Below are 14,639 nucleotides of genomic sequence, written 5' to 3'. Positions count from 1 at the left end.
TTGGTGTTTATTTAGCACAAAGTGTTTTTCAAATAAAAATGTATTAAAATACAGTGCTGATAGCCCTTGGGATTACTGTCTGGTTTGTGGTAATGTAATCCATTTTAATTCACTTGTTACCAATACTAAACAAATCAAGGCTTTTTGATGGTTATATTCAGATTTTGACATTGGTTGCCAGTGATTGTCGGGGCGACAACCCAGCCCCCTTGCTGAGCCATTATCGAAGCAGGAGCTGGAGGAGGTGCCAAAGCAGCAGAGGTGGTGGAGGCTGCAGATATTCCTAACAGATCAAAAGACACAAATGAAGAAAGTAAAGACCCATGTAAACGCATGCTGGAAAGAAACTGATTTTGGTTACTTTGAGTGAAAGGTGAGTTTAAAAGGCTTATCATTCACGTCACCTGCATATGCCTTCTTTAATTTTTCTGCAGCATTGTTGTTCCCTATCTTCTTCAAGATTTTAACAGTGATGTCCACAGCTTCAGACTCTTCTGTACAGATACATAACACCTTACTCACAGTTTCTATTCGGGATTTGTTCTCCAGATGGGACTTAAGAATCCGGCCATCGCTCTCCGATGGAAGGAACCATTGAAACTTTTTGAAGTCTTCCGCATACAGATCTTCCAGAACGCCCAAGAGCAGCTCCTGAACTGCCATTTCTGCTCACTGAAAAGACAGAAGATGTTAAATTAGTTTTCAGTTTCCAGATTAGCATTCATACTCTTCATTTGCTTTGTTGACAAAGCTAGATGAGAAAGAGAACACCACTGCCTTATGGTTTCATATACATGCTGGACTAGGGCTGAAACTAACAATACCATTTATTATACAACCATTTCCTTGTTTGCGTAAACGAGTCCAGTAAACAACTGAAAGCTGCAGGAACTCGTATGTAGATTATAAACCATGGAGAGCAGCTAACACAACTCCGTCTGTTTGTGTGCGCCATCCTACACACGTAACCTTTTTAAAAACGAATGCATCACTTTTCATATGATATGATGATACAATGGTGTTCACCATCAAACAACCACAAACACGACAGTTGGTAAAAACAGTAAGCGTGCCAACATCTGCCGACATCTGCAGTGTTTGCGCAGTTTGCCGTCAGCGCAGCAGAACCAGCAGAGCCGAACTGAGTTTTATCCAGTGCCAAAATCCAAAAAGCACGTACCGTATCACCAACAGCCTACACAACGAATATCACGACGCAGATAAAATGGCGCGATTATACTTTCGATTTTAACGGTATATAACAGGAAGTTCTCCAAAACGTTCAGCAGAAAAAACCTGGGGTAAAAAAAAAACTCTGCTCCTGGAAGACAGAGCATGTCAGAGTCCTGCCTATCACCAAATGAATAAAACAATAGATTTAATACAACAAATCTGTTACATTTGAGCAATCCAATATGAAATAAAACCTTTAAAATTAAAACATTATGGAGCAACCCAGTGACAGTTCCAGATATCTCTTCAGTCAAGTGTGAGCTCTGTACAAAGACACAAAATACCAAAACAGAGCCCCTGCAACCTCCATTCAAATCATAAAGTGACAATAAACAGAATTTCTACAATGAAATGTTTACGGGTTTGCTCAAATAATGGCAGGGACATTACTGTCCTCCAAAAATATTGCAAATATTGTAAAAATACCAATCCCAGTTGATTTTGGGGGAGAGGTGAGGTCCATCCTAGACAGGTTGCCAGTCTATCACAGGGCTGGCACTTAGAGACAGACAACCACACACTCTCACTCCTGCAAGCAATTTACAGTCACCGATCTGATCTAAGCTCCATTTTCCATTGTCTTTGGACTGTGGAAGGAAACTGGAGTACCCGGGGAGAACAGACAAACTCAGCACAGAAAGGCACCGGGTCGGCCTGGGCTCAAACCCAGAACCTTCTTGCTGTGAAGTGACAGCGCTAACCATCATGTAGCTGTGCTGCCTCCATTTCATTTCATCCCAGATAAACTGAATAATTGTAAATAAATAAAGCTTCCTTGTTTAGAACCCCATTAGCTACTGTATTGCAACATTAGCATCTCCTGCTGGCTCCACATAAAATATACTACTGACAATGTGACAAAACATGCACATAACATCCAAAGCTACTCATAGTAACTCCACAGTAACACAAGGACACCAACAAACAACATGATGACTCAAAGTCTTTAAAGGAGCTCTACATAATATAATTTTGAAAAATTGCAAGGGTCACTGATTAATGTTGATTTCTTTAAGTTTATATTATCTTATTCATAGAATGTCAAAAATTGTGGAAAATGTCCATTTTTACTTTCCAGAGTCAAAGGTGGTGTTCTCAAATGTCTTTTGTCCAACCAACAAATCCAAAGATATTCAGTTTTTTATTATGTATGACAAAGAAACATCAATTTCTCACATTAAAGAAAGTAGAACCAATAAATGCTGATGATTTTTGCTTCAAAATTGTTGCCTGTTCATTTTTTTTATCAGTGAACTGACTAATGTTTGCAGCTCTAGGTTATTGAATGTGTATAAAAAGTGTGCTGAATAGCTACAATGAGGGAATGTGTTTTGGAAGAATGACATTTCCTCCCTCCAACAGAGGAGGAACACTGAACCTGCTCTGGAGACGCTTCACAAATAAAGTCCGTGTTGGTCACTTTATGCTAGATTTTCCTTTCATTTATCACCCATCTGCACAGTGGGGGTTTCTTCAACATGGAAGTAGAGGCCCACTGGACTTTCAGCAACAGCTGTCATCATGTAGAGCATCATCCATGTATCTGTACTGTTTTGCCTTCCATTGCTGTGTAGCCGCTCACACACATGCATGCTCATTCTTGCCCGCTGTGCTGCAGCACTACACTGCATTATTCTTGACCCTCCCTTCCTTCCTGTCTTGATATACCAACAGAGAACACCCATAGTGGATTTCAGAGGCCAGCATAAAGGAATTGCCTGATCATCAGCTTCAGAAATGAGCACACACACACACAAAAAAAACAAAAGAAAAAAAAAGCATATGCATACACACCCACACTGCCATAAAACCCCACAGCGCCCAGTGTTCTCTCAGAAGTCTCAGGCCACATTACAGCATCACACAGGTAGTAACGTGTATTTGAGAGACGTCACATCAGCAGCTGATATTTTGAGCCAGGGAAACTGATGAAGGATGCTTGTTTCTGGATGGCCAATCACGCTTCTGCTGTTCCTCCTGTTCAGCTCAGGTAAGTGAAATGACATCCACTGTAGGGGTGTGCTATGGGGAGGCATAATAGGACGAAACGCCACTAGCAAACCAGCTTGATGTGGAAACAGATGATCCAGTCTGGTAATTCAAACTCTTTTTGGGGGCTCAGAAGCCTACACAGTAAATTCAGCCATGTGGTATGTATAGTACTTACAACCCCTCACCACAGGCTGTCAGTGAAGTGTGAGCAGTTCAACCAGTGTGATTTTTCAATTTTAGAAAAATTTAAAGGAAAACAAAAAAGCATTGATTAAAACAGGGGGATTCAGAGATTTATGTGGTAGAGTTTGCAACATCCTCTCAGGCAAATTAGTATTTTGCAATTTTGGGCTATATTAAAACTGATCTGACAAGTGAAAACTCTGAAAAAAAGAGGAACAGTCATTTTATTATAAACTGTGTGAGTCAGAAATGTGTGTGTGTTGCTTTTGAGCAACTTCACTGTGACAGTAAATGCAGTGATGTAAAGTAGTAATGTTACTTTTACTAAAGTAAAAGATCTAAGGACTTCTACCAAGAAATAACAGATGTCATTCAATCATAACAGTTTGATTTTGTTTTTTGACTGTATTTATTTCTATGGATGAGAGGGTCTGGTAGCCTTGTCTCTCGTTTCACTCATTTGGCAGAGTGGTGGAAAACATAGCTATAAATTTTGACAGTCAGCGTGTTGCCACACCACCCAGTGAACTCCTGTGAATCAAATCATCTGATAGGCAGGAGAACAGCCTCGGGACTTAGAGGAACAATAGTCACAGAAAAGAGGAGCGAGGTCTACTGACTTGGGCAGGGTGTCCTTCCTTCCTCAGAGGAACACACTGGGTGTATTCAGTGTGCCTTGAAACAATGGTTCACAATAGATCAGCTAAAAAGAGTATTATTTCATAATATGTCAGAATTCAATTGACCCTTGGCTGAATGACGGTAAGACAGGGAGAACTGACTCATAAGTTCATTATCACACCAGGATAAACATATGAAAGGACACATCATTGTGTTTCTGTAAATGGATGCCACATCACAAATACTTTAACCTTTATGGATTTTGCTCATCTGGATTGATTTCTAATAGGAAAGAGCCAATTTTTTTTCTAGATTAAAAAGTCTACTGTAAAATCTCATGTACTCTTTGAGGGAATAACTACTTATAAAGTAGTTCACATCTATTTTAAGCATTACTGTAATAAAATCCCATTACTTTATGGATATGTTTGTTTGTTTATACCTTTACATATACATACATATTTAAGTGACTTACTGTGTCTTTCTCCCTTTCCCACTCACTGACCCCGACTGTGACCTCAGTTAACTCATCTCCTGTTTCCATTTACACACCTGATCCGCCTCTGGCCTCACAGATTTCTCCTCCCATGCACTCTCCAACAATCCTCCCATCTCAGCCTTCTCTCAGTATCCCACCGTCCATCCCTTCCTTCATCAGCCACTCTGGAGAGTCAGCAGAACGAGCCCGCTGCCTTCTGACGTTGTCACCCTCCACGCTGGTGGTCAGGTATACTGATTATTTTAGGATGATATGGTGGCTCAGTGATTCTAAAAACATTTTAGAATTTGGTTGAAACATTTTCTCCTCTTAAGAATACTGTATATAAATTCACTTCTTAGGAGTGAAGGAGATTTACACTCCTGCAACGTGTGGCATTAGCTAAAGAGTGTTTGAAGGTGCAGGTGAAGGTGGCATAAGCCTAAACATAAATATCTGGTTCACCTATTTTCTAGGTCCTTGTTAACAACATTTCTCTACTCTGACCATTCTATTGGTTTCTTTAGCAACTGAAATAATAAAGAGAGAAGGCTTTTATCAGACTAGCATATTAAAACTGTTTTTACTTTGACCAATTTGCGCTTAAAGGCTCTCAAAGTAAAACACACAGAAGAAGCTAAGGACCAGCAGCAGCTCTGGTTGAAACACAGCTTTTCTCACTTGCCAGCTTTGACCAGTTCTTATCACTTCCATGTTTCTGTGTAAATTATTGACAGTTAATTGTGTGCAAACTCTCCCATCACAGGTTTGCAGATCCAGTGACTGCTAACTGCTCTGCACCAAGGATGGAGTTTTCTGCTTTGGGCTGGTTAGTCCCATTGGTAGGTGAATCGGTGTTGTTAGATTTAAGAACCTGTGTGATAAAGGCTAACTTAACTTGTCTGTCTGCTGACCTTCAGTGATTTAAATTCTCACTTTGCTGCAGTGAGGTACAGGTGTACTTCAGGAGCTGCATAAATCCACTGCTGGGCATAGTTACCACTCACACTAGAACAATCCTTCATTTTTCAGCAGACTACAGTGGCCAAAGACTTAAGCTACGTTCACATTATCTGACTAAATGGCTCAAATCTGATTTTTTTTTCTTCCCTTCAAGTGACTCAGATTTGATCTTTTCACAGATGTGTAAACAAACTAAGATGGATTCTTCAAATTGGATCTAGGCCACTTGCGCATGTGTTACATCAGATTCACATCCGATATTTGATCACGTGACTACTGTCAAGCTAACTGCTCTGTACCAAGGATGGAGTTTTCTCTTTTGGGCTGGGAAGTCCCATTGGTAGGTGAATCGGTGTTGTTAGATTTAAGAACCTGTGTGATAAAGGCTAACTTAACTTGTCTGTCTGCTGACCTTCAGTGATTTAAATTCTCACTTTGCTGCAGTGAGGTACAGGTGTACTTCAGGAGCTGCATAAATCCACTGCTGGGCATAGTTACCACTCACACTAGAACAATCCTTCATTTTTCAGCAGACTACAGTGGCCAAAGACTTAAGCTACGTTCACATTATCTGACTAAATGGCTCAAATCTGATTTTTTTTTCTTCCCTTCAAGTGACTCAGATTTGATCTTTTCACAGATGTGTAAACAAACTAAGATGGATTCTTCAAATTGGATCTAGGCCACTTGCGCATGTGTTACATCAGATTCACATCCGATATTTGATCACGTGACTACTGTCAAAATGATCAGATCAGCATTCATGAGGTTTTTTTTTCAGCCTCACTCTCTGTGGATATTGTCTATCATCATCATTCAGTGTCAGCCCTTCACAGACCAGTGAAAGTAAACATAGAAGAGAGCAACAACAGCAACAAGGGTCAGTGGAGCGATGAGGATGTTTCACATTCATGGATCAAACCAAACTGGAATGTATAGCATTGCAGTCGAGTCACTAAACCTCTAGTTCAAATCGAGTTTTGAGTCTGAGTCAAGTCCAAGTCACCAAAGAATAATTCGAGTGAAGTCCAAGTTGAGTCAGTTGAGTCCCCGTTTTACCAAAGTCATCAAGGTCTACATTAAACACAACTGACAAAGCTCTCACCATTTTATATTTCAAACTTTCTAACAGTGCATTGCAACACAATATTGCTCAGCAATTTAATACATAAAAAACATTTAGTGTACACCATGCCTGATTCAGCGTGGTGCGGGTGAACAGGTTTTAATATCAATATCCACATTTTAATGGCCTGCTGCAATAAAAAAAGGTCCAAGTCCTCATCTCCAACTTCCAAGTCCAAATGTTCAAGTTCAAGTCAAGTAAGGAGTCCTGAAAATCTGGACTCATTTTAGACAGCAAAGACAGCCCAACAATTTCCATAGCCTTCAGCATCTCAAGAAGAATCTCATTCACCTTTCAACTTTCTGACAACTTCACAAACATCCCCCAGCGACATGGATAAGACTGCCTCGAAGTCTTCCACCACCCATCAATATCCTCATTACAGGTCAGTAGTTCAACTGCCCTACTTAAAACAATGTACAGAAGACCCTTTGAGTTCCCAACCTGGAGCGGTGTATGGTTTTCCAGAACCTTTTTCTCCATTGCGTCCCCTAGCTCCTCCCACAGTCACAGGGTCTGCAGTCCTACTGGCCTTTAGGAGTCCCTTCTAAACCCAAGCCAAAATGATTCCTGCTCTAGCTGGAATGTCTTCTTTACTTGGTGACCATGATTGGGTCCTCACTGGTCACATCTTTGAACAGCCTCCTCTCCAATGGAGCTCTGGATATGGCCCACTTGAATTCCATATTCACAGGCTCAGCAAGATAGAGACAAAAACATTAAGGTAGAGGCAGGAGTTACGAACAGGGGCCACAACTTTGTGCCCGTGAGCACTGAAATGCTGGCCTAGTGAGCACCTTCATGGGGTTTCATAAACTTTATACACCTGCAAGGATTTCCTGCAGGGCTACTGTAGTGGATCACACTGTACAGGCATAGCTCATAAACTAGCGCCAACTAGTTATTAAAAATCTTTTGTACGGTGTTCATCATTTAAACAATTCCCACAGCTATTTGTGACCTTTTGCTTCTCTAGGCGGCTCCTAAACCTACTATGGATCGTTTTTTGGTCTGGAGTGTTGACAGGATGACCGAGTGGGGCATCAAGCCTATATGCTATGCACTAGCTGAACAGGGAGGGGATTGCCACATTAATCTCCCTCTAACGATCTACAGTGAGTTAATCATTTCGTCTTTCTCAATATGCATCAAGCCTTTTCTGTGCAGTTTAACTGTCAGTCTGCCCCCACAGAGCCTCCAGACAATGTATCCATGAGCTTTGTTAACCACACTGGGCCGATGGTGGAAGGCCATCAGTACACACTACAGTGTACGGTTCAGGATGTAGCTCCAGTTAAAAACCTCACTGTGACCTTCTACAGAGGACAGACACCACTGGGTTGTCTACAGTCCAACAACAACACAAAAAAGACTCCAGTGACCGAGATCTTCACTCTAGACATCACTCCCAGTAAAGAGGAGGACAGAGATCAGTACTGGTGTGAAGCCAAGCTAGAACTGGGACCTGAAGGACCACAGCACCCCCCAGTGGCAATTTCACAAAAACTCACTGCCATGGTCCACTGTGAGTGACACCGCATGTACAGGATCTCCCTATCTTCTGTTTTCATTATGCTGCTTATTTTTATCAATTTCCTTGTGCAAAACCTGTCAACATTTTTGTCCTCTCTCTCAGTTGGTCCACAGCTTGCTTGTCCTACGAAGCTACAGGTGAGAGAGGGAGAGCGCCTCACCTGCGAGGTGAGAGGAAACCCTCAACCTTCAGTCATCTGGTTCAGAGACGGGAAGCTGGTTACTCCACCCACACACACAAGCAGAAAGCATGCTGGAAAATACACAATCTTGGCAAAAGGACTTAAGAAGAAAAACTTTACAGTGGAGGTGGAGGTCCTTGACGGGAGTGGTAGGTTTACATCACTATAAACTTAATGTTACATTTCCACACTTGTCTCAAACTAAAATCTGTGCACGATCGAAACCTGCAAACTTGATCTTACATGTGCTTTATATCTAGTTTATATTTTATAATTGCACATTTTAACTTGCCTTTGCTTTGAACAATCCTTTCAGAATTTGAGAAATACTGAAATAGGTCTGTTCCTGCATCAAAATGGAATTAAAAAAAAAAACGGCAGAGGTTTTGGAATTGATGGAACTTCTCTCTTTTTAGGAACTGCAAGCAGATGCAACAGATGCTTCCTGTTGGCTGTCCTGCTTATTCAAATCACCTGGCTGTAAAACCCAACTAAAATAATGCAATGTGATTTTAAATCATTTTTTCTATGCTGCTTGAATGAACCACTCCTGCTGTTAAAAAAAAAAACCACATTTCACACAGTGCTCTTTTGAATTCCTGCCTTTAAGTGCATCATTTTCAAAACATTTGATTAGAAGCTCGAAAATCTAAGATACATTTGAGGTACATGTTATGTTTCTAAACTTAACTTCGTGTTATCTGGTAAATTTCATATATTCCAGAATAAAAGGTGCTATCATACTGGCATATACTCCAACACTGGTGTGCTTCTTTTTTTTTTTTTTAAATGAAACCACTTTATTGTGTAATTGTGACATGTGGTGTCTAGACTTAACATTGCAAAGCACAACATCGTTCACTGGTTACATGTGGCTGTGCCTTAAAATGCTGAACTCTGATCAGTGTGTTCCTTTTTCCCCCCACTTGAACAATCCATCCAGTTCCAACATATGGTCAAAGTAAACATTGTTGCAGGTCAATCATTGATATACAACACTGACAACTTGATTATATGAAGTGCAAACAGTAACATGTTTCAAACTACACAACTCGAAATTAAATTCCGCTGGCTGGTGTTCACATCACAGCTTTGATTTAGCGTGCAGTCCTTCAACGAGAAAAATGTGAACACAACCCTTTTTCAATTAACATGAAAAACAACAAATATCCCTTTGGATGCAGTGCACAAACAAAACATTCTAAACTTTTAGGCTCAAAAGAAATGGCTACACCGCACACAACCTTTTATTAAGTCAATTATTTACACTTGAAAAGCTTAAACATACCTGCCATACAGGGTTAAGTCAATCCTAAGCCTCCACCGCTTTAAATAAGGAATGGTACTGTATCTCAGTTCACTATTCTGCTCATTGGTAAAGTGCCACTTCATGTTTCATTGGTTCAAAACCACCTTCTGTGGGTTTTTCTGTCTCAGATGATAAATACAAAGATGACAGAAAGCAAATGACCACAGTCAAAAACCACAGCTTGTGGCTGTAGTGAATTTTTAATATTAGCCTATTATCTATGGCTGGGAAGCCATTTATTACCGTTGACTTTGGTACTGTAACTACTCTGTCAGAATGCTGCCCAGTCCAACACCAAGAGCACTGCTCCCATCTAGAAAGAAAACGCGAGTCATCGTATATCCATTTTAAATGTCTGGGCTCACTCAGCATCATACAGCTGTGTCACTAGCACTTAAGTTATTGAAATGTACAAGGTACAGTATTTTGTAGCACTTAAGTCACTTTATCAGGCACTGAACAAGCCAAGTCTAATAAAACAGCCCTGCAATGAATCATTGCTTTCTGAAAGTGATAACATTCAGTTTTTGTTTAAAATGCTTTAGAGCAATACAAAAAACAAAACATTTACACCTTCATGAAGGGAAGATTTATTGTAGGGCTGCTGTATTAGATTTGGTTTCAGCTTCAGTACCTGATAAACTGACAACTGAGGTATTAGTAACATTGAAGTCGGGTTACTCATCAAATAGGGCACTACTGAGTTTGACAACCCTGCTGATGTCATCAGGCTCTCTCTGCTCAGGCTTGGAGATTTCCACAGAAAGTGTACATCACATTTCCAAAGTCAACAATGAACCCTAACACTCCTTCAAAACTCCAGTTCACAAGCTTGGCAACATAATATTGAGCCAAAATCCACCGATTTGCTTTTTCCTTTTTCACAGCTCCTGGTCTTCACCAGTTGATGCATGGTGCTCAGGTTTCATGGAAAGCCAGGTAAGTGACCTTTTACTTAGTCAAAGTGTGGAGTCTGACAGAGGCAGGGATGATCTAAATAAATAAATAAGCAATTGCTTGCATTATGGGATATGTAGGACCCAGTGTATTTGCTTCACCCATAGTAAGCATTAAAGTGTAATTTAACCTCTGCTGGTCATTCTTATTTATTTTCTCTCTCTCCCCCACCTTATAGAAGTGAAAATTTAAATTAATGTATTACCCCTTTAATCCTTCTGCCAATAAAGAACACTTAAGGTAATCTAAAGCTTTACCAATACAAAGTAAATACAGTAAGGAAAACTTACTGGGTGCACATTTCCATTGAGAGCTGTCATTGTATGGCATTATCAACCTCATCAGCGAGGATTTGCAGATGGCCAGCATCTATGAGCCTGGCGAAGTGCTGAGACTGCAGCAGCTGGGGCAAAACATCATGACATACCCCGCTGACTGGGAATTCGATTGGACTGGACTGAGGAGCTGGAGGAAAAAAGGGAGAACCTCTGGGATCCGACCCAAAGCTCCAGTGCTGAACTGAATGTCTGTAGTTTGGAACAGCTGCTGCGAGGAGCTCTTGGGGAACTGAGAGAGTCTGCTCCTGAGCAAGCGTGTGATCAGCAAGGAGCTCCAGAAGTGAACGAGTGGGAGCAGATGTGGCGCTGACCAGAGGATCTTCTGACACTGCAGATGTAGAGGAACACATGGCCACCACCACCCCTCCTGCTTTTTTACCCTCCCCCTTTTTTAAGACTTCAGCTTCCTTCAACACAGCACCAAGTGACATAGAAGTGGTGACACCAGAGCCTTCTATAAGGACATCTTCTGTTTCCTGGGAGAGCTGTTCTTTCACTGGGGGAGTTCCCTGGAGAGCATCCAACACTGCGGAAGCACCACTGATGAAGGGCTGCTTCTTATCAGATCTGGCCTTCTTAACTCTGGGTACATGTGAGACAGTTGGAGTTTGTAACTGCATCCAGAAATTCATGCTGGTTATGAAATTAAATATGTATTGGTGTTGTACTTACGGTAACGAAGTAAAGAAGCCTAATTTCCTGCTCTCCCTTAACAGCGCCCTGAAAATGTTTAAGAGCATGTACTAAGGGTTTAAAAAAAAAAAAAAAAATCTTCAAAGGATCAAATACATTATTGAAGGTGTAAGCGAGTTTGCAGCAGCATCTCATACAACATGTACCTGGACTGCATCCATCCTTTTGGCCAAAGTGGTTTGACTTCATTATCTAGCAACGTCTTAAGGTACTCCTCCGTCTCCTGGCTCCCTTTGCCTTCCTTTTTATATTTGTCCATTTTTGGTCCCAAGACATGACACAAGCACTCTCTGCAGACAAAATATGATCCAACATACACCAGGCTACCGTTTTAGTTTTCAAAGACAATGATGTGCTCAATTAATTTTAAATGTGTCTGTTTCTGTCGTCACAGATAAAGTGAGAGATCATAAAAAAAACTGACCTGATCTCCTCATTCCATTTGAACAGCTTCTTGGGACCTCTTTTTCCACTTCTCTCCTCCACATTGTCCTCTGCAACAACATTCATCTTCTGTTTCCCCTCCTCTGTTGCCCTGACAGACATAGGTGCGTTTTAAACAAACAAAACCTACTGCCAATGATGCCACATATATAGTCCTATACCAATAACTAACCTGCTATGATAATAAAAATACTGCATATGCTAAGTGAACTTACTTTGAAGCCTTGACTTGCTCATATACTTGGCACTTTTCATGGTAACGCTCAGTCTGCTCCGACATGGCTCTGCTGACGGCCTCCTTAAGTCTCTGCATGGGATCTTCTGTGTCAGGGGGTCCCTCCTTGTCAGTGTGAGATTCAGCAATTGTATCAAATATAAAAAATTGAACAAACCAGACATCTGTAGTACAAACTCAAACGTTGAGCATACTCACCATGTGTGTGAGTAACAGTTTCTTTACACGTTTGAGGAGAGTTTCTCTGCTGCAGGGCAGAAAAGACGACGTGTGCGTGTACACCTTGGAGCGCAAGTGGCTGCCCCGTTCCCGACACTGCAACTCAATACTGGACCAAGACAGGGAGGATCTGCCCGTTTGTCAGTGCAACCTTAAGAAAGACAATGGGCACATCCCAAGTCTTGGGGGCATTTCCTTCCTTGCATCTTAGTCCTGTCCATGCAAGAGGAGTTAAAAATGTGAAGACAAAGGAATCAAGGAAACACATTCTTTAAGACATGACACCCTTTGCTTTTCCTCCATCTGAATCGTCCAATCACCAACTGCTTTCCAATAAAAGGGACGCGTTGGTCCATAAAAGACTTCTGCCAAAGATGGTCTCTTGTACCCTTGGTCATGGCTCCTACAGGTAGCCTCTTCAGACAAGAGTGCATCCTTGATCCTTGTTCAACCCAAAAGTCTTTCCAGCCGAGTGAAGCTCAAAGACATTTACGAGACTGGGGATGTACCCACTGTACGTCAACACTGTTGTAACATGGCCTCAAATGTTCTAAGCTGATAGAGTGCATGCTCGCAAACAATTTATTTAGCCATTTTGTGACTAATTGGCGCTTTTAAAAGGCTTCCAGTGTGGTTGTGGCTTAGAGCAGTTGCTTAGTCTGTGCTGCTGGGTGACTCACTCTAGCAGGATTGAGTTGATTTCTGGAGTGAAGAACTTCAGTTTTGACCCTCCCTCTGAAGTCCTGGCAGCCTGCAAAAATTTGTCAGTGATGTGTGCGCATTCAGTTCGCAAGTGGTAAATCTGTCAGCACACGCAGAGAGTGACATCCTCACTTAATCTTACCACCATCAGTTTTCTAATGTTCTCTTCCAATCCTGGAGGAAGTCCCTCTGGTAGAGGGACACACTGATGTGAAGAGGCAGAACTGGCTTCGGACAGGAGCTGTATTTGTTCTGAATGAGCTTTTGGCTGCAAATTCATCTTTGGAGTTTGGGCTTCAGCAGAAACATTCAACTGGCCCCGATCGTCTGTTGGTTTGAAGAGCTGCGTCTCTGCAGCAGGTTGAGGAAGTGATTCTGGCAATGAAGCCTCAGTGACATCTAATAGAGAGTCCAAATCAATATCAAAATCCACTGTGCTGGCTGCCTGGATGAGAGTGTGGTCATTGGTGGATCCAATTAAACTAAGAAGAGGCTCAGTCAATCCTAAGCCTCCACCGCCAGCGGCATCTGCCGGACACCGAGGAATTGTGGGTCCATCCATAATTACAGCTGCCTTCAGATTTGCTTTCTCCATTTTCTGTTTCTTCTCTTTCTCTCTTTGAAACTTTTTCAGCATTCTAGTGACACTTAGTGTGCCGACAGTCCTTTTCTTCTTTTTCATCTCATGAGCTAGGGAGATTCCAGACAAAATGCTGTAAAGAAAAACATGGTTAGTGAATTATTTTATGAATCAAATTAAACATACAGATAAAATATTGCCAGTGTCCAAGTGGCTCTAAAGAAGGGATAAAATAACGTAGTCTCACCTCGACCTAGACTCCATATTGGTTTTCCTCTCTCCATCTTCTCTGCACCACTTCTTCGGCTTATCTTGTCCACCACTGTGATGACGTTTCTAAAAATCCATATTTGAAGGGGTTACGTCTCCATAATGGTGCAAAAAGCAGTTTTGGAAACATGTTCAAGTCAAACCAGTATGAAAAATGTGGTACTAACATCTATACAATCTATTTAGGCTTCTTCACATAAAACATTGCTTACTTTTGAGGGCTTAAGTGTTTTCTCCTCTGTTCTGAGATCCTCCGTCTCGGTGTCACAGTCTGAAGCCTGGCGGAACTGCAGCACGCCTGAATTCACGTAGAAGCCACCAAATTTGGTGGTGATGGAGGCTGGCACAAACTCATCATACTATAGATAACAACCACAATCAACACAATGTTAAAACAGATTTTACATCTATAAGGGAAAGATTAAAGCACCCATGGCATGCTCGTTTTGCTCATTTCCAGCCATTTAATGTTTTATCTTGGGTACCTCTAGATTAACTTGGCGCCCCTCGTGACTTCAAATAGTTTATAATTGTTTCAGAATCAGTGAGCCACAAAACCTCTTCATTAAAACAAAGACAGT

General features: G+C 41.4%; 2 protein-coding genes and 1 long non-coding RNA gene across 4 annotated transcripts in view; 1 reads left to right on the top strand and 2 right to left on the bottom strand.

The window, feature by feature from the left end:
• Nucleotides 1–5: 5 nt before the first annotated feature.
• On the bottom strand, nucleotides 6–2,420 carry LOC109952348 (uncharacterized). The gene is made up of 3 exons (XR_002273739.1): nucleotides 1,181–2,420; nucleotides 405–672; nucleotides 6–283 (listed from the first exon to the last, which is right to left on the bottom strand). It is a non-coding gene; the product is annotated as an uncharacterized LOC109952348 (long non-coding RNA).
• Nucleotides 2,421–3,155: 735 nt separating this feature from the next.
• On the top strand, nucleotides 3,156–9,048 carry LOC109952353 (MAM domain-containing glycosylphosphatidylinositol anchor protein 1-like). Its single transcript, XM_020587389.1, has 7 exons — nucleotides 3,156–3,223; nucleotides 4,605–4,756; nucleotides 5,274–5,349; nucleotides 7,573–7,711; nucleotides 7,789–8,121; nucleotides 8,233–8,460; nucleotides 8,728–9,048. The coding sequence occupies exons 2-7, from the start codon at nucleotides 4,617–4,619 to the stop codon at nucleotides 8,793–8,795; spliced, it is 984 nt and encodes a 327-aa protein (XP_020443045.1). The 5' UTR covers nucleotides 3,156–3,223; nucleotides 4,605–4,616; the 3' UTR covers nucleotides 8,796–9,048.
• Nucleotides 9,049–9,291: 243 nt separating this feature from the next.
• The window catches only part of LOC109952352 (ubinuclein-1), a 9,679-nt gene continuing 4,331 nt past the window's right edge, over nucleotides 9,292–14,639 (bottom strand). The window contains exons 4-14 of one of the 2 annotated variants that reach the window (XM_020587388.1): nucleotides 14,271–14,417; nucleotides 14,036–14,124; nucleotides 13,351–13,921; nucleotides 13,187–13,257; nucleotides 12,486–12,615; nucleotides 12,268–12,392; nucleotides 12,033–12,143; nucleotides 11,755–11,898; nucleotides 11,588–11,635; nucleotides 10,868–11,497; nucleotides 9,292–10,613 (exon numbers count right to left, since the gene is read on the bottom strand). In XM_020587388.1, the coding sequence (XP_020443044.1) occupies nucleotides 10,894–11,497; nucleotides 11,588–11,635; nucleotides 11,755–11,898; nucleotides 12,033–12,143; nucleotides 12,268–12,392; nucleotides 12,486–12,615; nucleotides 13,187–13,257; nucleotides 13,351–13,921; nucleotides 14,036–14,124; nucleotides 14,271–14,417 (2,040 nt within the window). In that variant the 3' untranslated portion in view covers nucleotides 9,292–10,613; nucleotides 10,868–10,893. Of the gene's footprint in view, nucleotides 11,498–11,587; nucleotides 11,636–11,754; nucleotides 11,899–12,032; nucleotides 12,144–12,267; nucleotides 12,393–12,485; nucleotides 12,616–13,186; nucleotides 13,258–13,350; nucleotides 13,922–14,035; nucleotides 14,125–14,270; nucleotides 14,418–14,639 lie in introns of both variants that reach the window. The other variant, XM_020587387.1, reaches the window with a different exon arrangement.

This window comes from Monopterus albus, unplaced genomic scaffold (genome assembly GCF_001952655.1).
Source record: "Monopterus albus unplaced genomic scaffold, M_albus_1.0 scaffold455.1, whole genome shotgun sequence".
Classification (NCBI taxonomy): Eukaryota; Metazoa; Chordata; class Actinopteri; order Synbranchiformes; family Synbranchidae; genus Monopterus; species Monopterus albus.
This window is presented reverse-complemented; position numbering and strand designations above follow the sequence as displayed.